General features: G+C 34.7%; 1 protein-coding gene across 1 annotated transcript in view; it reads right to left on the minus strand.

The window, feature by feature from the left end:
• Positions 1–27,802, minus strand: part of CFAP47 (cilia and flagella associated protein 47) — an 859,036-nt gene that overhangs the window by 752,195 nt on the left and 79,039 nt on the right. Inside the window, exons 11-17 of the mRNA XM_044669214.1 lie at positions 15,855–16,007; positions 15,422–15,611; positions 15,213–15,309; positions 12,803–13,019; positions 12,102–12,346; positions 10,492–10,622; positions 6,736–6,858 (exon numbers count right to left, since the gene is read on the minus strand). Coding sequence (XP_044525149.1) covers positions 6,736–6,858; positions 10,492–10,622; positions 12,102–12,346; positions 12,803–13,019; positions 15,213–15,309; positions 15,422–15,611; positions 15,855–16,007 — 1,156 coding nt within the window. The remainder of the gene's footprint in view (positions 1–6,735; positions 6,859–10,491; positions 10,623–12,101; positions 12,347–12,802; positions 13,020–15,212; positions 15,310–15,421; positions 15,612–15,854; positions 16,008–27,802) is intronic.

Genomic DNA, 27,802 nt, shown 5'->3' on the forward strand with positions numbered 1-27,802 from the left:
AATGTGAGAAACAGAAACTAATAGATACAGAAATTGATATTTAAAAATAGAGGGGATGGTATGAACTAGAAACTTCCAGAGGAGATGAGAAGAGAGAAAATCAAGGCCACAAACAGAGGGATCTACATTTGGAAGAAGAAGAAGCACTTCCTTTTCTAAGTGTAGAGTAAAGGAGGAGAAAGTTGGGTTTGGGAATGGGAGTGATAATGTTGAGAAGATCTGAAGAACATAACTAGAGAGAAGAGGGAGTTGATAAGAAATAGCATTATTTTTTTTTCAGTGGTGAGATCCTTTATTGGGAATAGAATTGAATGGAAAAAAACATTAAGCACCTGCTATAAGCCAAGTACCAGAAATACACAGAAAAATGTGAGACCAGTCCTGCTGTCAGCTCATATTTAAACTAGATGTGATAATATATAAAAGAGAGTTCAGATGAAGAGCAAATAAAATGTCCCTCTGGTTCTTAGGGTACAATAGAAGAGTAGAAGAATGGGGTGACAAGGCCCTGGGGTCCTTTAGAAGAAATTACAAGGTAGATGGCTGTCGATGTGGATTATTAGGGACCTGGAGAAGGAAGATCATTGTTGTATCTGAGCACAAAGTGGGCTGGGGTGTTGGAGGAAGAAGTTGTATGACAGAGCTTGAAAAGAGACAAGAAGGATAGAACAGATGCTGAGGGGAATGAGATAGTGCAGAGGTCATCAACGTATGGCTCTTGAGCCATATCTGGCTCTTTTGAGGGCCAGATATGGCTCTTTCTGCAGGAGCCGTAAAGTCAGCCGCGGCACAGTAACTAACAGTTTACACATGACATCGTGCGTCACATAATACATCACGCAATCCTTTCGGTACCCCGACTATCTTCTAAGATAGAAGGCTCCCTCACTGATATTGCCGCGCGAGACGAATCCTGGTCTTTAGTTCAGCTTGGTATGTGTACTGTGTGTTCCTCCTTCTGCCCTCCTTTTACTCTTTCCACACCTGTTACTGACATCTTGGGATTCTGTATAGTGATTGATCACTTTTGTCTACATTCTCTACCCCTCTGCCTCTGATTTACATAGCTTTATCTCAGTGCATTCATGGGGTCTGCATTCCTTATTTGTGGGATTGTTATTGTTTTTAACTTTTCTACCTGCTCTTAAAGGGGAACTATAGTCAGATTACATCTTTACATATGCTTCATTAGTGAGAAGCATTTCTCCCCAGTAGTTGTTTCATTTGATACAAAATGATTGAATAGGCAGCACTGATAAACACCTGTACCAGGAAATGTGTGTGATGTGTCCTGGCCAGTTTTCCTTGAAAAGGTACCATCCTCCCCCACTACTTATGCCTGCACACAAGTCATGCTATTTTCTGTAATCTCCTGATCTCCTACTTAATTTATGTGGTCAAATGGCTTAACCAGCAGGCTGGCAGCTTTTTCTTCTCCTATTGCCTGACTTGAGAGAAGGAGAGGAAAAAGTATTCTTCCCTGAATTTTTCTCTCTTTATTTCAGCAATTTTCTTAGTGTAAAGGAGTTTTATATGTATGTGTGCAGTTATATCAGTACTATAGTGCCCTATTAAGTCTTGTTTTTGATTAATAATCAAAATAATTTTGATTAGTAATCAGCAAAACCATGCAGCACCAGAAGTCACATTAGTGTTCTTTATTCATCATTGGTTAGCATATAATAATGTTATGAAAAATAGTTCAGAGACTTATTGTACTTTAAAAGTGTTGTTCTTACATAAAATGCACATATTTACTTGTATTCAGTGTTAAACATATTGTACAGCTCTCATGGAATTAATTTTAAAAAATGTGGCATTTATGGCTCTCACAGCCAAAAAGGTTGCAGACCCCTGAGATAGAGAGTGTCAGGGAAGGATAAGTTACTAGTACAAAAGTAGGACAAATAGTATCAGTTCCTCTCAGACCTCTTTCGATGATTTTGGTTGTTTTGTTGTTTGGTTTTTTTTTCTTTGTGATGGGTGTATTGGAAGAGAGAGAGATGGAAGGGAGGGAAGAACACAGTACCAGAATTTGCAATCTGGGAATTCTTGACTCCTCTCCCACTTTTCCCTCTAAATCTTATTACCTGACAAATTTCCTCCATTCTACCTTCTTCACTTCTATTTACAGCTCTTTATTCAGATAGCCTGTATACTAGTCCTGGTTTTCATCACCTCTAATCTTACTGGATTATTGAAATAGCCTTTTAATTGGTCTCCCTGCCTCCAACTCCTTTCAGTATACAATCTATCTTCCACCTAATTTGGGTAGTTCATTCTAATCTTCCAAAATCACAAATCTGATCACATCACTATCTACTCAAAAATCTTCAAGATTTCTCCATTGCCTTGAGAGAAAAATAAAACTTCATCATCCATGCTTTTAAAGTCATTCCCAAAATAGTTTCAACCTACCTTTCCATATATAGTACAAATTCTCATTCTATACTACAAATTACATATTTTACATTCTGGTCAAACTGTCCTACTATCTGTTCCCTCTGCAAAATATTTCATCACCTTTCTTCATATCTTTGCATAAGAGATCATTCATACTCTCATATTACTTTCATATCAAAGAATCACTAGCTTCTTTTGATGCATTCCTCAGACACCACCTCCTACATGTACATGGAACCTTTCCAGATATCTCCCCCACATACTCAACTATAAGATTTCTTTTCCAAATTAAATTGCTGCTTATTATTTCATGTGTATTTCATGTTTATGGATTTATATGTTGTACCTTTCTCCCCATCCCAGGATAGACAGAAATTACAGGTGTCTCTTCTACAGCATAGAGGTCAGGTGCACAGTGCTCACACAATCTGGAAAATCGGTGAAAAAGGTTTTGACCCTCCCTTGATACACAAGAAGACTGATTTTTTTTCTTTTTCTTCTATGGAGTGTTTACTACAAGTTACTAATTTTTTGGAGGTTATCTCTACATTTTAGCCTTTGTGTATCATCTGGTGGCTTTTGCATTCTTTTTGCAAACTTTTATTTTTTATTTATTTAACTTCAAAAAGAAATTGTATATATTTGTGGTACTGTGAGAATTTATTTTCCATATAATGTATTAGTTCCTATACATTAGGGGAAATTACTATCTGGGTTCTGTGTCACAGATACAATCCAGTCTGCTACTACTTTTGGCCTTTTCTTTGTCCTTAGGAAACCCAAAGAATGTCTTCCTTTTTAACAGAGTTTGGTTAACACATGGAGACAAGGTTTCTTTTCCAGTGTATATAACTGTTCACCTGTGAAGATGGGGAGGAGTGGATGTCTTGGAATGGTCAAGGGTGGGCTGAATAATGAGCTCCTAAAAATCGATTTAATAGACTGCCTGAGGCAGCTCTGTTCTCCCTGGTCATGAGAGAGCCATGAAGACCTATATTGCTTCATTAGTTATGAGGCTGGTCTAACAAATAAACCTGATATAATCAAATTTATATCCTTACCCCAAAATCAGTTCATCATAATGGTATTAAAAGATAAGATAATGTTGATATTATACAATACTACACATATATTTTATGCATTTCTGAGTTCTAAATTTCTTCTGTGTTGTTTACTGGTCTTCATTTGTCATCTGCAGCATCTCAAAACTCTCCCCAAATCCCCATGTAATTTCTTATGTAGATCCCCAATATATCTAATCATGATGGGGAAAGTCACAAGGTGGAAGACATACCTGTATTTCATTTTTGTCTTTGTATCTCACGAGCTTAGATTAGTACATTAGAATTTAACAAATATGTTTTAAACTGAATTAAACTGAATCTGCAGTTATTTGCATGAACCACAACTGGGCATAGAAAGGATTTGGAAGCATAACTGCACCCCAAATCAAAAAGCCTACTAGGATCGGGAAACTATGGAGCCGATCTAAAAGACAGATTTAACCTAAATCAGAGGTTTCCTGTTTGCTAGCCTGATTGATGTATTTGTATCTAAACACTGTAAGATGGCCCCTGTGTTCTGTTCTGGGAGAGCTGCCCCTTCATAATTAGAAAAACAACCAGTAGATGGCAGCAGAGAGTAACAGAGGTCTTCCTGAGAGCGGCGTGATCACAGAGGGACCTGAGGAGCAGTGGGTCACCCACTGAAGACCAGAAGCAGCAGCACAAAAGAGAAAGCAGCGCCCGGGGCAAACCTGAGATCCTACAGCTTGATGGCATCAGCCCTGAGCAGCGGATGATCCCAGTAATTCTGTAGCCTCCAAGTAGCAAGCGACAGACATGTGTGTGAGCCAGAGAAGGGGCCGGGTACCCCATTCCTCACATTTTCCCTGTCGGTGTGCCCTAGCCTCCCTGTATTCCCGGGACAATTCCTTCCCTGCACACGTGCCCTTCCCCAACTTTATTTCCTCTACACTTACCTTTCTCCATGTGTCTGTGCTCCTTTTGGTATCTGGAGCAAGAGAATGGTTGGGAGAAATGTGCCCCTGTATATATAGGAGGCATTTTCCTTGTCATCTATTTTGCTCTGCTGCTTAATTAAATGTCTTTTACTTTGAACTAGTGTGACATTCATTTGATCCGGCTGGTAAAAGGCCTATCTTTTCGGATGAGCTAAGGTTTAAAGTAGAAGTGAGCCCCAAATATCCCAGGCTATACTAGATTTGGAGAGGAAAGATTTCAAAGAGCATGAGTAGCTGGGATCCTATGGCCCAAAATTCTATGGGCAGTCATTCAAAAAAAAAAAAAAAGGAAGCATTTAATAATAAAATCCTGAATATCGGAAGAAAAAAGGTCTAATGAATAGAAAAGGGGATAAAGGAGGAGGGGGGAAGGGAAGAAAGTATTTAAAGACACTTGAGTGAATGAACAGGCTTCTAGCAGAGGCAACCTACCTGGCCTTTTAAGAGATGTGTATGAAAAATGGAAGCAAAAGGAAGCAACAGAAGGTGAATATTAATGTGCAGTATGATCTTGCAAGATTAGAAGCAGGATTGCTAAAGATTCAAATTGTCAGTAAGAAAAACCAAAGATAACCAAAAGGAGTTTTGTATTATATAAGGTTATTCACCTGATAGACAAAGAGAATATGTGGTTGTTCTAGATTTTGACCAATCATTTGACAAAGTCTATCATCTATTTCTATGAAAAAAAATGGAAAGTTACGGATTAGGTGATAGGTCAAGTAGATGAATTTAGCACTGTTTGAACTAGGTCCAAAAAGTAATCATTAGTGGCTCTGTCAGCCTCAAAGTTTATCTTTAATGAATGGCCCCAAAGATCTCCATTTGAACCTTTGTTGATTAACATTTTTATCAAGGATTTGAATAAAGCAGTGGGATCATCAAATATAAATCAAGAAGGATAACTAATACACTGGATTAAAAGGATTTTAAAAGTTCCTGATTAAAAAACTTATGTAGAAATTTATTACATGTAATTGGCAAAAAAAATATCTTTATAAAAAAGTTATTGAAATAGAATGTTAGACTAAATCAAATGAGATTGATTTAATATGGGTAAATAGAGAGCCTTATTTAAAAAAAATGTAAGAAGCAAAAGATATAGGAGGTATGGCTAGCTAGCAATTTGTCTTGAAAAAAATATGAAGAATAGTAAGGAGGGTAAGAGAGCCAAAATTTTTTGTGACAGTATGACAGGACTACCAAAAAGACTAACACAATCTTAGACTGCATTAAGAGATTCATAATGCACAAGATGAAGGACTTAATGATTCATTTATACTTTGCTGTGTTCAAGCTACATCTAAAGAATAAAGTTTGCTGCTGGGTCACTATTCGGAGGACAAAAAAAGTAACTATGAAAAGGATTGCCTTGAATTCATTCCCTATAAATATTAGTTGAAGAAATGGTTAGCTTGGAGAATAGATATATGAGAAAAAAGAAAATATCACTGTTCAAGTATTTTAATGCATGTCACATGGAAGTATGATTAGACTTGTTCTGCTTAACACAGATGCAATAGGTTAAAGTTGTAAAGAAGGTACTTTAGTTTGGTGTCAGGGAAAACCTCCTAGCAATTAGAATTATCCAAAAGTGAAATGGGCTGCTTTGGAAGACAGTCGATTCGCCCCAGTAGTGTGCCTCTTCTGTAAAATGGGGTTAATGATGCTTATAGAATCTACCTCACAGAAGGTTTTACAGGTCAAATGAAAAGTACTCTGCAAACATCAAAGTGCTGTTTAGCTATTGTACTAAAATAAGATGATATGACTAATTTTTAAGAGCTCTCTGAGGGGAATAAATGTTCACATAACATATTTTTGAGTTTAATCTTCATTATTAATACTATTTCCAGCACTTTCTTAAATCTAGGTAATCCACAAAATAATAAATTAAGAAATGATTTGCAAGTTTTGTGTATTTCTAATATGTAAACAAGAGTGCTGGTATGGAATGGGCTCCAGGATATACCTGGTTCTTCCTCAATAGAGAAATTCAAGCCAAAAACAGGAGACTACAATTTATCAGATATAATTGAGAGGATTTTTAATTGGGGTACCATTTGGACTAGATGGCTTCTGGGGTTTAGTACAATTCTGGGACTGTAGGAATAGGGAAATTCAAATTCAGGCTCCTCCTGAGTCTAAACCCAATTGTCTTTCATAAGGAGAAACTTTTTATGCATAAAATTCATAGACACCAGGTAAACTTTTTTTATTAACTGTAATCTGCCCCTAACCCAGTGGAAAAAATAAGATCAATAATCTTGCTTTGAAGTAAAATTATTAAGGAAAGTAAGATTACTTACCTTGAAATAAGCATGATGTGAACCAATATTTTGAAGAACAGTTTTCTTCCATGTAGTTAAACCTTGAGGACAATTCTCAAAGAGTACATGATGAGCCAATAAGGCAACTTTGGTAGCACCAATCTAATAGTAATAGGAACAAAAGAAATAGGGAGGGGGTGTGTAAATTAATCTCAATAATCACAGTATCAATATTAAGTAGGCTTTTTACCAAAATATAATCATTATATAACAATAAATAATATTTACTAAAGCAAAGATATGACTTTGAAGAAAAAATTGAAACAAAACATGTTAGTAGGTATTATGGTACAAGTCAAAATATACTGAATTTGTAATCAAAAGACCTCAATTTTAAGCCCAGCTCTGCCACTTATCATCTTTTGGACTTTGGAAAAGTCATCTAAATTCTTAGAGTTTCATCTGTAAAATGGAAGGGTTAGACTAGATGACTGTTCTCTTCCACCTCTAAACTTGGGATGCTTTGATATATGTTCTTTTTTTTCTGTTTTTAAACTCTTACCTTCTGTCTTAGAATCAATACTGAGTATTGGTTCCAAGGCAGAAGAGTGTTAAAAGGTAGGTAATGGGGGTTAAGTGACTTGCCCAGGGTCACACAGCTAGGAAGTATCTGAGGCCAAATTTGAACCAAGAACTTCTAGTCTCTGGGTCTGGTGCTCAATCAACTAAGTCACCTAGCTGTCCTGTGCATATTGTTTTCTTGCCACTGCTTACTTCACTTTGGGTCAGTTCATATCAATATTTTCATGATTTTCTATTTTCATAGTATTCCTTATTTCTTACAGTACAGTCATATTCTATTAAATTCATATACCACATTTTTCTTAGTCATTTTTCAATAGCTGGGCATCTACTTTATTTCCAGTTCCTTGTCACACAAAAGTACTGCAATATTTTAGTATATGTGGAGCTTTTCTTTTTATCAAAGACCTCCTTAGGGTATATGTCTAATTGGGAAACTCTGGGTCAAAGGATAGAAACATTTTACCCATTTTATTGGCATAATTCCAAGTTGCTTTCCAGTTCTAATTCACATCTCAAGCAATAATATCTATTTCTCCATGACCGCTCTAATATTTACTATTCCCGTCTTTGTATTTTCTTTCTCAATTTGCTAGACATGAAATGAAAGCAAATGGTTTTTCATAATTGTCTTTTTTCTTATTACCAATGATTTGGAGGGTTTTTTTAATATTTGTTATAATTTATAACTAGTCTCTGATTATAAATCATCTCCTTTGAGAACTGTTTGTTCATATCCTTTGATAATTTATCTATGGGGAATAGCTTTGTATCCAAATGTAGTACCAAATACTACATGTATGTAGACAAATATATATGTTTATGTTTTCAGTATGCATTATGTGTGTATGTTTCTGTTAGTTGTCCGTATACTTTGGATATCAAACTCACATGAAAAACTCAAAACAGATTTCTCCATTCCAGTGATGGGCAAACTACAGCCCACAGGCCAGATGCGGCCTCCTGAAATGTTCTATCCAGCTGCATGACATTATTCTTAATCTGACAAATACAGTGAGTAGGATACAATACAATGAAACTTCGAAAGAGTTCCCTTAGAAACAGACTGACAGATGAGCATTTCCTTTCCTTTGCCCCCCTCTTTAAAAAGTTTGCCCATCACTACATTAGACCATTTCTCTTCTTATGCTAGATACATTAATTTTGTTTGTGCAGAAACTTCTCAATTCCATGTGATCAAAATTATTTATTTGATCTTTTGTAATTATATCTAATCTTTGGTTAAGAATTTGTCTCCTATCCATAGCTGTTAAAAGTACATATTAAGTTTATTGTGGAATACAGTGTTTTTAATCTACATTCTATGCTAAACATATACATTTATGCTACATTCTGAGTTTTCCCAGAATTTCTTCTCAAATGAAGTATTAATTGACTATGTTTTCAGGCTTATCAACTATTGAGTTATCATATTTCATTATTTCAAGATATTCAATAAAGTTTTTAGTAGATAACATTGTACTGGTTTTGACCAATCAACACATATATCATGAAGGTCTTTAGTAAAAGGTGAAAATTCACCAGAATCCTAATTAGGAGAAGTGACCTGATGAAAGTAATAGACCAATTGTGCTAATAACAGATAGCAGAATATTCAACCTTCCCAGTAAAAAATCACAAAACATTAGAACTGGAAATAACCTTAAAATTATCTACGAGAACCTATTTATAACAAAATGTTTTGCTACAGCAAAAAAAAATAATAAAGTGGATATTCATCAATTGAAGAATTATTAGAGTGCATGCATATTAATAGAATATGACATGTTAAGAAAAGATTAAATGTTACAGATTAAGAAAAACCTAGAAATTATATTAATTTCTTCATTAAGTTTATCATTATTATATCATATATAATATATTAATCTTAATTAATATAATTTAGAGATTATATTAAATTGACCAAAAGTAAATAAAAGGAACCAGAACAACTTATATATTGACTACAACTGTGTAAATGGCAATAATTTTAAAAGACTTAAGAATTCCAATCAAAATAATGATCAGTTGCAACTTCCTGAAAATTAAGCATGGGATTTTGGGGTTGATTTCCATTAGTTGATCTTTATGTTTTAAGCATTTTCTTGTAAAGAAACCAGTTTCTCCAATCTATCATGTCTGTTTATTGTATTGCTGGCTTCTATGTGTGCCCTATGAAAGGCAATTAAGGAAGAGTGAATCAAGTAATAAAATTTCTAGGAGAGACTAGATGTGACTAAAGCTGGGAGGTATTTCCTGGGAAAATATGGGAGCCCATAATTAGATGAAAAGCAATACTTTTAGTATATTTTAAAAGTCTCCAACATCAGAGAAAAATTTGGGGAATCCAAAACAAATGAACTTAGGTACCATCTGAGCTTAGAGAAGCCTAAGAAGGAGAAAAAGGAAGAAAGAGTTGGAGTCCCATTCTTCTAAACCCAACTGCCTCAGGTACTTTCCCTACTTTTGTTCCTCTCAGAAAAGTTTAATGAAATTCTTCTCCTGAGAAGAACTTAAGAAAAAGTCACCGCGATGTCAGTAGTTGGGAATCATTCAATAGATATTTATTAACTACCTATTATGAGCACTCTGCTAAACTCTGGAAATACAATAAGAGGCAAAAGACCATCTCTGCCCTCCAGGAGGAACATGCAATCTAATGGGAGAGACCTCATGCCAATAAACATATTTAAAGCAAGCTATATGCAGGATAAATAAGAAATAATTTACAAAGAGGAGATATTGGAATTAAAAGGGTCTGAGGAAAGCTTCCAGTAAAAAAAAGAGATTTAGCTTGGATTTTTAAAAAGTCAGAGAGGTACTGGAGGACGGAGAGCATTCCAAACATGGAGAACAGCCAGAAAAAATGACCAGAGCCAAGAGATGGAGTGTCTTGTTCATGGAATAGCCAAAAGACCAGTGTCACTGGATTGAAGAGTATGTGGTGGTAAATAAAGTGTAAAAAGACTGGAAAGATAGGAGAGAAGACTGGTTATAAAAGGCTTTAAATGTAAACAATATTTTGTATTTGTTCCAGAAGGTAATAGGGAGTCACTGTTGTTTATTGAGTAAGGAATGACATGATTGAACTTGAGCTGGGAATGACAGTGTGAACCACATAAAAGTGTGGACCAAAAAATAACAAATTTCCTTAGAAACAAGCACAGACTACAACCCACATAGCACATAGCTATATCAAGGAAAAGCCATTACCTTCACCGCACAGGCTAGTGGCAATGTATTTCCATCACACACTTGAAGGTTAAACAGGCCTTTCTCTGGAGAGTTGTAACTAGGTAGCCAGGACACTTCACAATCCAGGGCTGAGTATCCTTCTACAATACCTATTTAAGTCAAAAATAGAAAGATTAAAGTCATTGACCACAACATTTGTTTTCTTATTTTAGTTTTCAATATTCGAATTCATAGGTTTTCCAGAGTTGGATAAGAGATGAGTGGTATTGCTGCCTATACCTTTATCCAAGTTGGGGGATAAATTTTAAATGTTAATTATCTAGAGATAATCAGAGATGTTAGAGTAGATAGATCTGGAAGTTAGGAAGACGTAGAGTGAAACTTCTTTTCTGATATGTGCCTAGTCTGAGGCCCTGGTGAGGTCCTTAAATTCTCAGTGCCACCAGGCAGCTTTCTAAGTCTAAAAGATTGACCTATTGGACAGTGAATGTGTGAGAGAACTAGCTAATCAATAATTCCCTATATCAATAAAATCATAGATGTAGTCAAAAGGAAAAATAATTCAAACATGGGGCCAGATCACTAAGACAAAACACAAAAAATATTCCTCTATTTTAACATGAAGTGGGATGGAATGATTACTACTCTCTGTTTACAACCCATCAGTTACAAAAGTACTTAACTATACTCTGATATAGTTCATAGTTATCCACAAGGATATCATGAGAGAATCTTCCAAATGTCTTGCTGATATCTAGTTATAAAATGTTTATGGCACTCTCCTTTGCCCACCAACCTCTTAACCCTTTCAAACAAGGAAATGGGTTTTGTCTGGCATAACCCTTTTTTAAATGTAAATATTGATTTTAGAGAATACTACTTCTCTTTCTAAATGCTAATAAATCGCCTCTGTGATGATATGTCTTGGAATTTTTCCAAGGATCAAAATCAAGCTCATTAGTAGTGAGATTAATAATTCCAATTGATAGAACATTAAGGAAGGGCACAAAAGACAACCTTTGATTATTATCAGCTCTAATTGGGATTTGTCCCATCAAAACTGGGATTAACAAATGACTGCTCACTGTCAGATTCATCACAAAAACTTAGCAGAGGCTGTTCTCATAGAGAATCAGAGAGTCTAGAATCAGGAAGAAGACAGTCAGATGATAAACTCTTCTAGATCTTAGCTTAAGGACAAATACTGTGGTTTATTTTTCTTTGTTTCTTGGGGGCTTGAAGAGTGTTTTGTTCTAAATAATAAATAAAATAAACTTAAGTACTTAATAAATATTTAAGCCTATTTGAACTTTTAAAAAATAGGGTAGGTACCCAGGATATGAAGTTATTACAAAGTTCTCCAAATTTTAGTGAGTTAGAAAAAGGAAGGTTTTTTTTAGGATTTAATGATAAATTCTCACTAACTTCATAATTCTATTTAGTGAAGTTCCATTAAATCAGTATCATCAATAATAAACATAATAAAAGTGAAATCTGTAGAAGAAAGGACCGTAACTTTAAGATAGAAACATTATAACTTCAGTTCTAAGTCAAAGAACAAATGCATGATTACTAATAGTCATATACTTTATGAGTCTTCAGCAAACAAAAATAACTTCATGTTCTACCTTTAGCTGGTCGTATAGAAAATGCAATCCCATTTTCTTGGATGAGTGGCTGCCATTTAAATCTAGCTGCACAATTTCGCCGATTATACAATCTGACTGTCCCTCTATATCCTGTTTTCACCAAGAAACCTTGAATAGGTCTAAGAACCACTTCTTTAGCTGATAACTCAAGAGCCACAGGCAATACTGCTGCCTTTACTAGAATATTTCCACTAGGAATGTTGTTTATTGTGAAACTGAAAGATCTGTAATATATGAAAAGAAATCATTCCGTAATTTATGCATAATTTTACTATTGAGATTTAAATGTATCCATAAAGGCATACAACATTGAAAAATAATAAATGATTTAGTAGGTAATGTTCCTGTAGTCACCAGTAAATGAAAATTATTTATATTAAACGTGCCAATGAAATACCATACAAAAGAATGGGCATCATATCTCGTCTTCTCAATGAGAAGGGATGGGTACAGAGAAGAAGAGAATTTGGAATTGAAAATTAAATATTTTTAAAAAGAAATACTATACAAAAGAATTTTCAAAACATATCTATCTATTTATATATATGCATATATATATACATATATATATATATATAGAGAGAGAGAGAGAGAGAGAGAGAGAGGTTAAATTAAAGCCTTCTAATTTTAAAATCAAAAGCTTTTGACCAAATAAATCAAGAAACAAAATGGCATCTTACTTCCAAAAAGGCCCCAGAGTGGTTTTCTCAAATACTATCGGAATGAATGTATTTGATACAGGTGGAATCACATAAGACAATGGATTTGTCTTCTTTAGTTCTTCATGACCAATTTGTAACTGCACCAAAATATTCTGAGGCAGATTATTGATGACATGAATTTCTTTAGTGCATAAATAATTCACACAAATATCACCAAAGTTGAGAATGGATGGTCCTGAAAGGGAAAAAATTATAAAAAGTCAATTTTTTTTAATTGCTTGAAGAAAACATAGTTAAATCTGATCATTTGATTGCTATATTTTTTTTTACTTTGAGCCTGTTTTTTTTTACTCTAGTTTTTAAAAGACTGAAACAAATTGCTATCATAACAGGAATGTTTAATGCAATATATTTTATACACTAAAATAACTTTATAATTAAATAATTATTAATATGCATTAATTAAATAAGGCAACAGAAACAGTCAAGATCTGGATTTTCATTATTCCTTTTATGGAAACTCTTTCCACCACTGAAGATCATAACTTAAAAGCTTAGAGGAACCCTGGGCACTCAAAGGCTAAGTGAATTGCTGATGATAGCAAAGGCAGGATGTGGCAGAAAAAAGATTTGGACTTCTGTCTTCCTAATTCCAGAGCCAGGTCTCTCTATCCACTGTGCCATGATGCTTTTCATGCAATATAATTATAACTGTGAGCAGCTAGGTGGCATAGTTAATAGAGTGCTAGGCCAGAAATCAGAAAGACTTATCTTCCTGAGTTCAAATCTTGCCTCAGACACTTACTAGCTGTTTGACCCTGGGCAAGTCACTTAACCCTCATCAATGAGCTGGGAGAGGGAAATTGCAAACCACTCCAATTTCTCTGCCAAGAAAACCCCAAGTGAAATCACAAAGAATTGAGCACGACAAAAAACAATTGAACAACAATAACAAAAAATATTGTATAAGCAATTTGGGAATAAAAGAGTGGTATATAGGAGGGGGGTTTTTTGTTTGTTTAATGAACACTCTTAACACCTACTGTATTGTTATTGTTCCTCATTGAAAGTTTCTTTCATTGATATATTATTAACTTGTAGTATTAGACACATATCCTATCAATGTACCAAATTTTGTATATATTACAGGAAAAACATTTTCTATAACATATCTAGTAATTCTTTATTAATTCAGTATTTTCAAGAAAATTTTTTTCAACTACATCTCCCTAGTGAATATTCTATACCAGATCATATGTTAGTTTCTTGAGGGTTAGGACCTTTTGTTATTTTTTTATCCTCTGTACCTAATACAGTGTCTCACAAATAATAAGAGTGATAAGAAGACCACAGATTTAGAATTGGGAATGACCTTCCATGCCATCTGGTGTACCCCTCTTATCTTATGAGAAATCTAAAGCCCAGAGAATTAAGAGACTTACTCAAGGTCACAGAAGTAGTTAAATATGAGCTAGAATTCAAATGCGAATCTTCTGGTTTTAAATTCAGTGCACTTCTTGCTACACCATGCTGCATACCTAATAAATGTTTATTGACTAATAGATCAGTTTTTCAGATAACTAAAGAGTAGGTTCCAGCACTTCCCTGCCTATATCTTTAAGCACTAAAACATTTTTATTTTCACCATTTGGAAAATATTTATTTCCCAGTCTGCTTAGGCAACATATGTGGAAAATTATTTTAACCTCTTCTTGATGACTGCCCATCATCATCATGAACATCAATTTCTCAAATGAGCTTTCATATAATGCCTACTGACTTTAAGTTAAATATGTCAAGGTAGTTGTGTCTGTTTTCCTACCTGTTTTTATAATTTTTCTGTTTCATTCTTCATTCTAGGCTATAATTTCTTGGCACTACCAATGTGTCTATTTCTGACATTGGCTACATTCTGAACTTGGCTACTCTCAGCAAGGTAATGATCTGGGACAATCCTGAAAAATTATAACAGGGAATGCTATCCAACTCCAGAGAATGAACTGTTGGAGTTGACTTTCATATCAGTGTATTTATGGTTTTATTGGGGGGTTCTGGTTATGTATGTATGTGCTCTTACAACAATGACCAATATAGAAGTTTCATGACAACAAAAATAAAAGTTAAACTTAAAATATATATATATATATGCATATATAATTTAAAAAGAAAAGCCAATAACTTTTTTCTTAAATAAAATTTATTTCATCAAAGATGATTCTCAGGATTTGCTTTATTCATCTAGCTAAAAGTTAAGGCAAAACAAATTTAAACTTGATATAAATGAGACATTTTTGAAAGTCATCAAAGTTCTTGCCAGTTTTAGATGTAAGTGCAGTTCTAACAGAATTCAGTTAAATACATGTCTAAAATACTGTGGTTATAACTATATTGAATATCAAAAGCATCGTAGTATTCCATTTTATCTTACCAATGACAATTTGATGAAGTTGCTTCGGTGTCAAAGATAAGCTACAATCTTCTTTTTCTTGTGGAGTAGATGGGCTCTTATTATATAAACTAATAACCTGTGAGAAATGACAACTGATTTTTTACATCAAAATTAATTCTTCAATATCAACTACACTAATTTAAGTATACTTATATATAACCTTAAGTAAATTAAAATACTTAACTTACATTTCCTTTCAGGGATTCTGTCTCTTTTGCTACCAAATTTTGAGTAATTAACAGACACTCTTCCTTTAAAGGCAAATTTTCAGATTCAGTTAACTCTTCAGATAAGTGTGTAAGTGAGAGATGAGGTGACTTCAGTCCTCTTTCTGCTGTCATACCAATATCTATAGCATTATCAGAGCGTTTAAATTCCCTATTTTAAAAAAAATAAATGGCAAAATAGTTAGAAAATGTACTTTCAAATATATTTATTTCGAATACATAACTCACTTAAAAAGGAAATTATTAAAGTATTGACAGAATTATTATGTTCTACTAAATATTTTTAAATATGTGTTGAAATTTAATGGAGGGAAGATAAAAACTAAAGATCTTGTTACACTTTGAACCTAATAGTTTTTTCTCTAATTTTTTTAGGAAGTATTTCTGACTTTACCTTTCTGACTTCCTCAGCATTCTTTGTTTTGCCAAGTTATGGGTGAAGTTAGCATAGTAGTCTTCATTTTCTTTTATTTCTTTTTCTTCCTCTTTAGTATATGCAAATTCAGGATCCACATAATTGTATCTTTCAACTTTTGTGAAAATGGTCCTAAATATATGAAAATGTGGCATCAACACATATCTTTCACATATTCAATCATCAAAATTTAAAACTAGTTCTAAAATAACATCTCAATGTTTACAGGGAAAATGCTGAGATATTGTTACATTCTATCCTCCCTGCACAAAACCCTAATGATATATAATCAGCCAGATTACTTGACTTTAGGCATGGTGATAGGAAATTAAAGGGATTAAAATTAAAACTGAATTTAGGCATACGACTTAAAGAATTTTTCTCCTAACCAAGATATGAACACAATTATAAAATTATGAAACATGTCTTTTCTTTAATTTCCCAGAGTTTTTGGAGTTCTTAATAATGAAAAACAACACTCTGCACTTTCCATCTGATGAAATGGTTGCTCTGCTTGTTTTTAAATCCACAAAACAAGAAACCCCACATCTGGTACCCCCTGGTATTCTCTTCCTCTTTCCAGTTTCCTTTTGCATGTTTTTCTTCCATTCCTTGAGGGCAGAGACAATCTTTCTTTTTCTTACTTGCATTTCTAATGTTTAGCACAGTGCCTGGCATAGAATGAGTGTTTAATAAATGTTTATTAGATTAAATTGAATTGAAGTAAAACTAAGGCCCAAACAATAAAACCATATTCACTCATAAGATTTCCATTTTTCAGATACTTTCAGAGGAAGAGGGGGCAGCTGGGTGACTCAATGGATTGAGAGCCAGGGGTTCAAATCTGGCCCCAGACACTTCCTAGTTCCATAGTATTGGATCTAAGGTGGAAGGTATGGATTAAAAAAAAAAGATACTGAGGGAGAGAGATGGAAGCAGGAAGGTAGAAAATTAAATATCTGGATCAGGATATAAACCTCTACACTCTGTAAACTTCATTTATCATTGATATTCTCATCCTCCATTACTAAAGAATGGAATTGGTTAGAGTTACAAAATTACAATTATAATACTAGTGTCTCTCATTTAATCTTAAAGTTTGCAAGGCAGTAATTCACCCCAACCCTCTGAGATACACAGAGTATAGAGCTTGATCTCATTTCACCAATAAAGAAACTGAGCCTCAGACATAATTATCAATAAAGAGATATTAGGAGGCAGAGTCGAGATGGCAGCTTAGACTCAGCAAAAGTCCAGACCTCTCTGAAAACTTTTCCACACCAATCAAAAACAAAGTGCTTCAAAGGGTCAGAAAACCAAACCTAACAACAGGACAGAGCTGGGGAATCCACCTGCTGGATTCAATTTAAAAGGTACCCCAAAAAACGTCTGAATTCTTGAAAGGTTCAAGGGAAAGGAAGAAGGAAGGTCCCAGGACCCCTCCCCTACCTATTGTGGTGAGTCTCCAACAGTGGCTGGAATTTATGGGCAGGCAAGGCCTCTAGTCTGGAGGGGGTGCCTTGCTGGCATAGTTGTGCCAGACTCAGGGCATTGAACATAGGCAACAGGAAGGCAGCTGGAGGAGAAGCTCAGAGAGGGAAGCCTAGTCACAGCCAAAATGCTCACTCCATCTTGCCCACTCCCATTCTCCAGGTTTTGGACTCAAAGTACATCCAGCTCCCCAGATCAACTCCACCCTGAATTAAACTTATCAATAGGGCAGATAGGAAGCCTTTAGAAGCCAGGGAAGCTGAATCTCCTACACCCTTCCACCACTGTCAGAACTGAGAGCCTTGCTAAATAAGATCCCAGGAAGAAGGCTGCAATCATTACTGAATACTTTGTAATTGGAAGGGAAACACAGCTTCTTTTATCCTCCACACCTTCAACTACACCTTCATCTTCTGCTGCCAGCTGGAGAAGATCAGATCTCAGGGCTCATTAATACCATCAGCCTAACCTAGTCAATTAGGAAAGAAGAGAAGAAGCTCCTTCAACATAGAATAACACAAACCCACAGATCCGGCAAATAAACAGAGGAGCAAGATTACAGCCAATGGCAGGGGGAAAGAAGGAAAAAATATGAGTAAACAACAGAAAAAGAAAAAAGAAAACACAATTGACAGTTTCTATCTAGGTAATGGACAAAAAGCAAATGGAATAGAAGAAGACCAAGGAACACCAAGAAAAAATACAGAAACTCCAGTAAATTGAACACAGGCTTTGGAAGAACTCAAAACACAATTCAAAAAACAATTAAGAGAGGCTGGAGACTATTGGGAAAAGCACTTAAAAATCAAAATAAGTCATCTGGAAACAGAGGCACATGAACTAAAACAAGAAAAATTGTGTCTTGAAAGCCAGAAATGACCAGCTTGAAAATGAGGCAAAGAAGATGAGAGATGACCTACAAAGAAAATCAGACCAGGAGAACAAGGATGACTAAAAAGCCAGCAATGAAATTCAGTCTTTAAAAATTTGAATCCAACAACTAGAAGTAAATGACTTCACAAGGCAGTAATAGTCTATAAAACAAAATGAAAAAATTAAGGAAAAAATGAAACACCTCATTGACAAAACCACAGACCTTGAAAGCAGGTCCAGGAGAGACAATTTAAGAATTATTGGACTACCAGAACATCATGAGAAAAGAAAAAGCCTGGACATCATTCTACAGGAAATTATCCAAGAAAACTGCCCCAACATTCTCAAACAAGCATGAAAAGTGGAGATTGAAAGAATCTACATATCACCTCCTGCATTTAATTTCTAACTGACAACACCTAGGAATATTATAGCCAAATTCAAGAACTACCAGACCAAGTTAAAAATATTACAAGCTGCTAAAAGGAAGTCATTCAGGTATCATGGAACCACAGTTAGGATAACACAGGATCTGGCTGCATTTACACTGAAGGACCAGAAAGCATGGAATATGATATTCTGGAAAGACCAATACAATGGAAGGATGAAAGAGTTTGAAGACAGGTAATACTTAATGCTTATGTGCATTGAAATTGACTCAGAAAGCAAAGAATAATCAGATTCATTGGGGAAGAGAATTGAATTGTGTCCTATAGAGAAGTAGAAAGGTAACAAACGGATTGGTGAGGAGGGAAGCAATACTAGGGAGGGAGAGTTTGGGGGTGGGGGTGGGGGGTAACTCAAAAAGACCCTAAAGAAAAATAAGAGGGGAATGAGAAAAGATGGGGGAGAAAGGGAAATACAATAAGAGAGTGGACTAGGGGAACTCATTTAAAACAAAACACTGGTATAGAAGGAAATATTGAAAGAACAAAGGTCAAGACAAGGAGAGGAAATCAAAATTTTGGGGAATGTGCAGATGGTAATCATAACTCTGAATATGAATAGGATGAACTCACCCATAAAATGGAAGGAAATAGCAGAGTGGATCAGAAACCAAAATCCTACCATACTTTGTCTACAAGAAACACATATGAGGCAGGTAGACACACACAACGTAAAGGTAAAAGGCTGGAGCAAAATCTATTGGACATCAACTGAGAAAAAGAAGGCAGGAATTATAATCATGATATCTGACAAATCCAAAGTAAAACTAAATCTAGTTAAAAGAGATAGGGAAGGTAATTACATCCTGATAAAAGGCAGTATAGACAATGAGGAAATATCAGTACTCAATGTTTATGCAATTTCTAAAGGAAAAACTACTAGAGTTAAAAGAGGAAATAGATAGTAAAACTATAATAGTGGGAGAAATGAACTTCCTCTATCAGATCAAGATAAATTAAACCAAAAAATAAATAAGAAAGAGGTAAGAGAAGTGAATAAAATCTTAGAAAAATTAGATTTAATAGATATGTGGAGAAAAATAAATAGGAACAAAAAGGAATACACCTTCTTTTTAGCAGTACATGTTACATTCACAAAAATTTACCATGTACCAGGGCATAAAAACATGGCAAACAACTACAGAAGAGCAGAAATAATAAATTCAACCTTTTCAGATCATATGAAAATAATAATTAGTAAGAGTACATGGAGAGGCAAACCAAAAATTAATTGGAAATTAAATAATATGATTCTCCAAAATTGGTTAAAGAACAAATCATAGAAACAATTAATAATTTCATTGAAGAGAAGGACAATGATAAGACATCCCATTGAAATCTATGGGATGCAGCCAAAAAAGAACTAAGGGGAGAACTTATATCCTTGAGTGCATATATTAACAAATTAGGGAGGAAAGAGGTGAATAAATTGGGCGTGCAGATTTAAAAAACTAGAAAGTAAACAAATTAAAAATCCCCAGATGAAAACTAAATTAGAAATCCTAAAAATTAAAGGAGAAATCAATAAAATCGATAGTAAAAGAACTATTGAATTAATAAATAAGACTAGAGGCTGTTACTTTGAAAAAACAAATAAAATATACAGCATACTGGTCAATTTAATAAAAAAAAGGAAAGAAAAAAACCAAATCAATAGTATCAAAGAAGATCTCACCTCTAATGAAGAGAAAATTAAGGCAATCATCAAAAACTATTTTGCTCAATTATATGGCAATAAATATGGCAATAGAGGTGATATGGATGGATATTTACAAAAATATAAATTGCCTAGATTAACAGAAGAAGAAATAGAATACTTAAATAATCCCGTATCAGAAAAAGAAATTGAACAAGCCATCAAAGAACTCCCTAAGAAAAATCGCCAGGACCAGATGGATTCACAAGCGAATTCTATCAAACCTTCAAAGAACAACTAATTCCAATACTATACAAAGCATTTGACATAATAAGCAAAGAAGTTCTACCAAATTCCTTTTATGACACAAATATTGTACTCATTCCAAAGCCAGGCAGACCAAAATCAGAAAAAGAAAACTATAGACCAGGGGTCAGCAACCTTTTTGGCCATGAGAGCCATAAATGCCACATTTTTTAAAATGTAATTTCGTGAGAGCCATACAGTGCTCACAGTGCACACTCCTGTAACAGCACCTGAAAAAAATTGACTTTATGGCTCCTGCAGAAAGAGCCATATCTGGCCTTCAAAAGAGCCAGATATGGCTCGAGAGCCATATGTTGCCAACCCCTGCTATAGACCAATGTCTTTACTGAACATAGATGCAAAACTTATAAATAGAATACTAGCAAAAAGACTAGCAAGTGATCACAAAGGTTATTCACTATGATAAGGTGGGATTTATAACAGGAATGCAAAAATAGTTCATATTAGGAAAACCATTCACATAATTGACCATATCAATAAGCAAACCAATAAAAATCACATGATTATCTTAATAGATGCTGAAAAAGCCTTTGATAAAATACAACATTCATTCCAATTGAAAACACTAGAAAGGATAGGAATAGATGGTCCTTTCCTAAAAATAATAAACAGTATATATTGAAAACCATCAGGAAGTATCATCTGCAATGGGGCCGAATTAGAAGCCTTCCCAATAAGATCAGGAGTAAAACAAGGATGTCCATTATCGCCTCTATTATTTAATATTGTACTAGAAATACTAACAGTAGCAATTAGAGAAGAGAAAGAAATTGAAGGTATTAAAATAGACAATGAGGAGAACAAGTTATCACTCCTTGCAGATGATATGATGGTCTACTTAAAGAATCCTAGAGAGGGCAGCTGGGCTAGCTCAGTGGATTGAGAGCCAGGCCTAGAGACGGGAGGTCCTAGGTTCAAACCCGGCCTCAGCCACTTCCCAGCTGTGTGACCCTGGGCAAGTCACTTGACCCCCATTGCCCACCCTTACCACTCTTCCACCTATGAGACAATACACCGAAGTTAAGGGTCTAAAAAAAAATAAAAAATTAAAAAAAAAAATTAAAAAAAAAAAAAGAATCCTAGAGAATCACCTAAAAAGTTAGTGGAAATAATCAACAACTTGAGCAAAGTTGCAGGATACAAAATAAACCCACATAAATCATCAGCATTTCTACATATTTTCAACATATTGCAACAGCAAGAGTTAGAAAGAGAAATTCCATTTAAAATTACTCTAGACAATATAAAATACTTAGGAATCTACTTGCCAAGACAAACATAGGAATTATACCAACACAACTACAAAAAACTTTCCACACAATTAAAAATAGATCTAAACAATTGGAAAAATACTCATTGCTTGTGGGTAGGACAAGCTAACATAATAAAAATGACAACCCTACCCAAATTAATTTACTTATTCAGTGCCATACCTATCAAACTGCCAAGAAACTTTTTTTACTGAACTAGAAAAAAACTATAACAAAATTCATTCAGAAGAACAAAAGGTCAAGAATATGAAGGGAAATAAAAAAAAATATGAAGGATGGGGGCCTAGCAGTACCAGATCTTAAACTGTACTATAAAGCATTGGTCATCAAAACAATATGGTACTTAGCTAAGAGACAGCAGGGAGGATCAGTGGAATAGACTTGGGGTAAATGACATCAAAAAGACAGTGTGTGATAAACCCAAAGAGCCCAGTTTTGGGGACAAAAGCCCACTATTTGACAAAAAATGCTGGGAAACTTGGAAAACAGTATGGGAGAGATTAGGTTTAAATCAATATCTCACACCCTACACCAAGATAAATTCGGAATGGGTGTACAACTTGAATATAAAGAAGGAAACTATAATTAAATTAGTTGAACACAAAATAGTATACCTGTCAGATCTTTGGGAAAGGAAAGATTTCAAGACCAAGCAAGAGTTAGAAAAAATTAAAAAATGTATAATAAATAATTTTGATTACATTAAATTTTTTAAAAAATGTTTTACAAGGGGCAGCTGGGTAGCTCAGTGGAGTGAGAGTCAGGCCTAGAGACAGGAGGTCCTAGGTTCAAACCCGGTCTCAGCCACTTCCTAGCCTGTGTGACCCTGGCAAGTCACTTGACCCCCATTGCCCACCCTTACCAATCTTCCATCTATAAGACAATACACCGAAGTACAAGGGTTTAAAAAAAATGTTTTACAAGCAAAACCAATGCAAACAAAATTAGAAGGGAAGCAACAAATTGGAAAAAATCTTTATAACAAAAACCTCTGACAAAGGCCTAATTACTCAAATACATAAGGAACTAAGTCAATTGTACAAAAAAATCAAGCCATTCCCCAAATGATAAATGGGCAAGGTACATGAATAGGCAATTTTCAAATAAAGAAATAAGCACATGGAAAAGTATTCTAAGTCTCTTATAATTAGAGGAATGAAAATCAAAACAACTCTGAGGTACCACTTCACACCGAGCAGATTGGCTAACATGACAGTAAAGGAAAGTCATAAATGTTGGAGGAGATTTGCAAAATTGGGGCATCAATGCATTGCTGGTGACTTGGGGACTGATCCAACCATTCTGGAGAGCAATTTGGAACTATGCCCAAAAGAGCTTTAAAAGACTGCCTGCCCTTTGATCCAGCCATACCACTGCTGGGTTTATACCCCAAAGAGATCATAAGGAAAAAAAAACTTGTACAAAAATATTTATAGCTGCACTCTTTGTGGTGGCAAAAATTTGGATAATGAGGGGATGCCCTTTGATTGGGGAATGGCTAAACAAATTAGGGTATCTGTTGGTTATGGAATACTATTGTGCTATAAGGAATAATGAATTGGAGGAATTCCATGTGAACTGGAACAACCTCCAGGAATTGATGCAGAATGAAAGGAGCAGATGCAGGAGAACATTGTACACAGAGACTGATACACTTTGGCACAATCAAATGTAATGGACTTCTCCACTAGCAGCAATGCAATGATCCAAGACATTTCTGAGGGACTTATGAGAAAGAACGCTATCCACATCCAGAGAAAGAACTGTGGGAAGAGAAACACAGAAGAAAAACAACTGCTTGATCACATGGGTCAATGGGGATATGATTGGGGATGTGGACTCTAAATGATCACCCTAGTGCAAATATCAATAATACGGAAATAAGTCTTGAACAATGACACATGTAAACACAGTGGAATTGTGTGTTCATTATGGGAGGAGTGTGGGAGAGAACGAACATGAATCATGTAACCATGGAAATTTTTTCTTAATTAATCAATTAAATAAAATTTTAAAAATAAGTTCAATCAATCAATCAATAAAGAATGAATCTTTGTGTTGAATTCTTCATTGAATCTCCTCTATGATCATGATAAACACCTTTGTGAAGTATATATCTCAGTGTTGTGTGCCTCACTTGATATTAATGTGTTTGGAGATCATCAAACAAAAAACAAAAAATTCTTTTACATCTTTCCATAAATCTTGTGTGATATGACTACTTTCTAATTAATAGCAAAAAAAAAGGTGTAAGAATAACTTGCATACATACTTGATGCCAGTTGTAAAAACAATCAGACAAGTTTTCACAAATGATGGTGGTGGTGGTTCTTCTTTTCAAAGAAAACCAATGTCATTACAGGTTGATGTTTTGACTCATATGTAAATTGAATTTAAGTGAGACAGGCTCACACTCTTTGCCATAGTCATCAAAATCTGATGGCAAGACAAAAGTCAGGATGACTAGCGATAGTCCAGAATAAATAAATGACCTTGGGGTCTTTGATGTATGACCAATTTCTAAACACACCACAGCACTTCCTTCAGCTGCCTTCTTAACCGCTGGAATATATTGCACTCATCTGCCTGTTCTACCAGGGCAAGTCTTCTCATGCTTAGGGCAGACATTCCTTTAACTCACTGATAGGTCTGAGTCCTGTTGGTTACCTTCAGACTGGATTAACCTGTCTATTGAGATAGTTTACCTTCATGTGGATATTGTTCATGCTATAGATTCTTGGAGCCACAGATAAAAGTTGGGTGAAAGAAGATAGCCACTGAAAGTGGATGAGCATCATACAACTCAATGAAAGATACAGAAAATATGAAATCCCATTGTATTGATTGGCAACTATGAAAAAGCAATTGATTTAGTAGAATAAAATACCAACTTAAAGGTATCTCAGATTCATATATTAAAATAAAATAATAATTGTTAATTAAACATTAGAATGACATTATATTTATGTAAAACCCATTATCTTCTTTAACTTTTTATTTAATGAGCATTTATATTGTCTCCCTCCAACCTCCCAACAACAACAGAAAAACAAAAATAAGATGTTTATAAAAGCATATATAGTCAAGCAAATCAAATCTCCCCATTAGTCATGTCCAAAAATGTTTGTCTTATTCTGTATCATGGTTCCAATAATTCTTTCAGGAGGAAAGTAATATTCTTCATCATCAGTACAATGAGTTCCTACAACATGGTCATTTCATTGATCAAAATTCAAAAATCTTTCAAAATTGTTTATCTTTACACTGTTGCTATTGTTGCATAAATTGTACTTCTGGTTCTTTTCTCTCTGCATCAATTCATATGGAAACTTTGCCAGTTTATCTAAAGTCATTCCTATTTAATATTTCTTTTTTTTTTAAACCCTTACCTTCCATCTTGGAGTCAATATTGTGTATTGGCTCCAAGGCAGAAGAGTGGTAAGGGCTAGGAAATGGGGGTCAAGTAACTTGCCCAGGGTCACACAGCTAGGAAATGTCTGAGGCCAGGTTTGAATCCAGGACCTCCCATTTCTGGGCCTAACTCTCAATCCACTGAGCCACCAACCTGCCCACCCCCATCAATATTTCTTAAAGCACAATTATTTTCTATTACAGTAATACAGCAGGTTTTTTTATCCATTCCACAATTCTTCTGCCCTTCATTCATTTCCAAGTATTTGCAAATATTTTTAAAAGCTGCTGTAAATCCTTTTCCTCTTTCTTTAACCTCTTTGAAAAATAAACTTCATTATGATGAGTCAAAAAGCATACACAATTCAGGGTCAGCAAAGTTGCTCAGTGGTTAGAGAGCCAAGCCTGAAGATGGAAGTCCTGGTTCAAATCTGCCCTCAGATACATCCTAGCTGTGTGCCCTTGGGCAAGTCACTTAAACCCCAACTGCCTAGTCCTTACCACATCAGTCTTTGAACCAATAATTAGTATCCATTCAAAGACAGAAGATAAGGTTGTTGGTTTTTTTTAAAGCATGTACAGGTCGGTGACTTTTCACATATAGTTATAAATTTATGTCCGGAATGACTTAGACTAGGCAAGCCCAATTAACAGCTCCATCAATACTGCATAATGGCCATATTTTCCAACAGCCCCTCTTTTTGTCATTTCTCAGAAAGGATTTGTCAGTTTACTTAATTTGCATTTCTCTAAATTTTAGTGATTTGTAACTTTTTCATTACTGTTTATAGCTTGGATTTGTTCCTTTGAAAATTTTCTGTTCATATTCTTTGAGCATTTGTCAATTGGGGAATGACTATTATTCTTATAAATGTGAATGAGATTCTCATATAAAGAAGATATGAGATCTTTATCAAAGAAAAATTTTTGTAAAGATTTTTTAGTTAACTCTTTCCCCTGAAGTTTAGCCACACTGGCTTTTCTTTATGCAAAAACTTTTTTTTATTTTATAAAATCAAAATTTTATAAAAAGAAAAGAAAATTCACTTTCTCTTGTGATCCTTCTTATCTTTCATTTAGTCAGAACTCTAACTAAATTCATAATATTGAGATTCTCTTTCACTTCATTTATGACAAGACCTTTTATAACTAGGTTCAATTTTATACCTAAGTTCATCAAGCACTGACTCTATACCAAGCACTGTACTAAATGTTGGGAAGACCAAAAAATTGGCAAAAAAAAAACCATTCATTTCCTCACATTCTAGTTGGAGATTATCTCAGAAAGAAAACAATAGGGTAGAGAGTGCCAAAGAAAAAGTCACTTGCAGAAGGTAGGATTTTAGCCAAATCTTAAAGCAAATCAAGGCCGATACAAGTAAGGAGAACATTCTAGGTAAGAAAGCATAAGAAGAAAAGGCACTGTATGAGGAGTCAGAGGCTATGTTGGACAAAAACAATAAATGGGCTATAGATTACATGAAGGAAACTAAAGCATAAGAAGACTAGAATGGTGGGAAGGAGCAAAGTTGCTAATGGCTTTAAAAACAATTAGAAAATTTTATATTTGATTTTTGAATAGGGAGTCACTGAAGTTTTTGGTTAGGGAAGTAATTTGGTCAGACTTCAGCTATAGGAAGATCATGTTGGCAGCTGAATGGAGCAAAAATTTCAAACAGTGAGACTAAGGAGCAGCCTACTGAAATAATCCAAGCATGATGTGATAAAGGCTTGCATCAGACTGGTAGCTGTGAGAGAGAATATTGGACATATTGCAAAGGTAGAAATAACAGGTCTCAGCAAAAGGGTGGATATCTGAACTAAGTGAAGTGAGAAGTTCAAGATAACACTGAGATCATAACCATGGATCACTGGCAATATGGTAGAGCTCTCATCAGTAAAAGGGAAGTTTGTAAGGGAAGTCTGGGGCAGGGGGAGAAGAAAAAAATGAGTTTTGCCTTGGATACGCTGTTTAAGATGCCCATAGGACATACAGTTCAAGATGTCCAACAGGCAGTTTGAGCTATGAGAATGGAGGTCAGAAAACCACCAACTAAGAGAATATAAAAGTTCATGCTATCTATTTGGACCTTACCTTGGTATATGATGTAAAGTATTGGTCTAGACCTAATTTCTTCAAGATTGTTTTCTAGTTTTCCTAAAAGGTTTTATCAAAATGAATCCTTGAAAGAGTAACTGAAGACTTTAAATTTATTAAACAGCAGGGAACTAAGTTAACATGCTTCTATTTACTATGAATTTATTCTGTTTCAAGGTTGACATTTTTTTAGCCAGTACCAAATTTATTCAGATAATTCCTTCTTTATTGTATAATTTGAGATGTTACTGCCAAGCCCTCTTCCTTCTCACTTTTTTCATTATTTCCCTTGACAATCTTGACCTTTTGTTTCTCCATATGTGAATTTCACAATTATTTTTTCAACGCTATGACTATGTCAACTATTTTGACAA

This window comes from Gracilinanus agilis, chromosome 3 (assembly GCF_016433145.1).
Source record: "Gracilinanus agilis isolate LMUSP501 chromosome 3, AgileGrace, whole genome shotgun sequence".
Lineage (NCBI taxonomy): Eukaryota > Metazoa > Chordata > Mammalia > Didelphimorphia > Didelphidae > Gracilinanus > Gracilinanus agilis.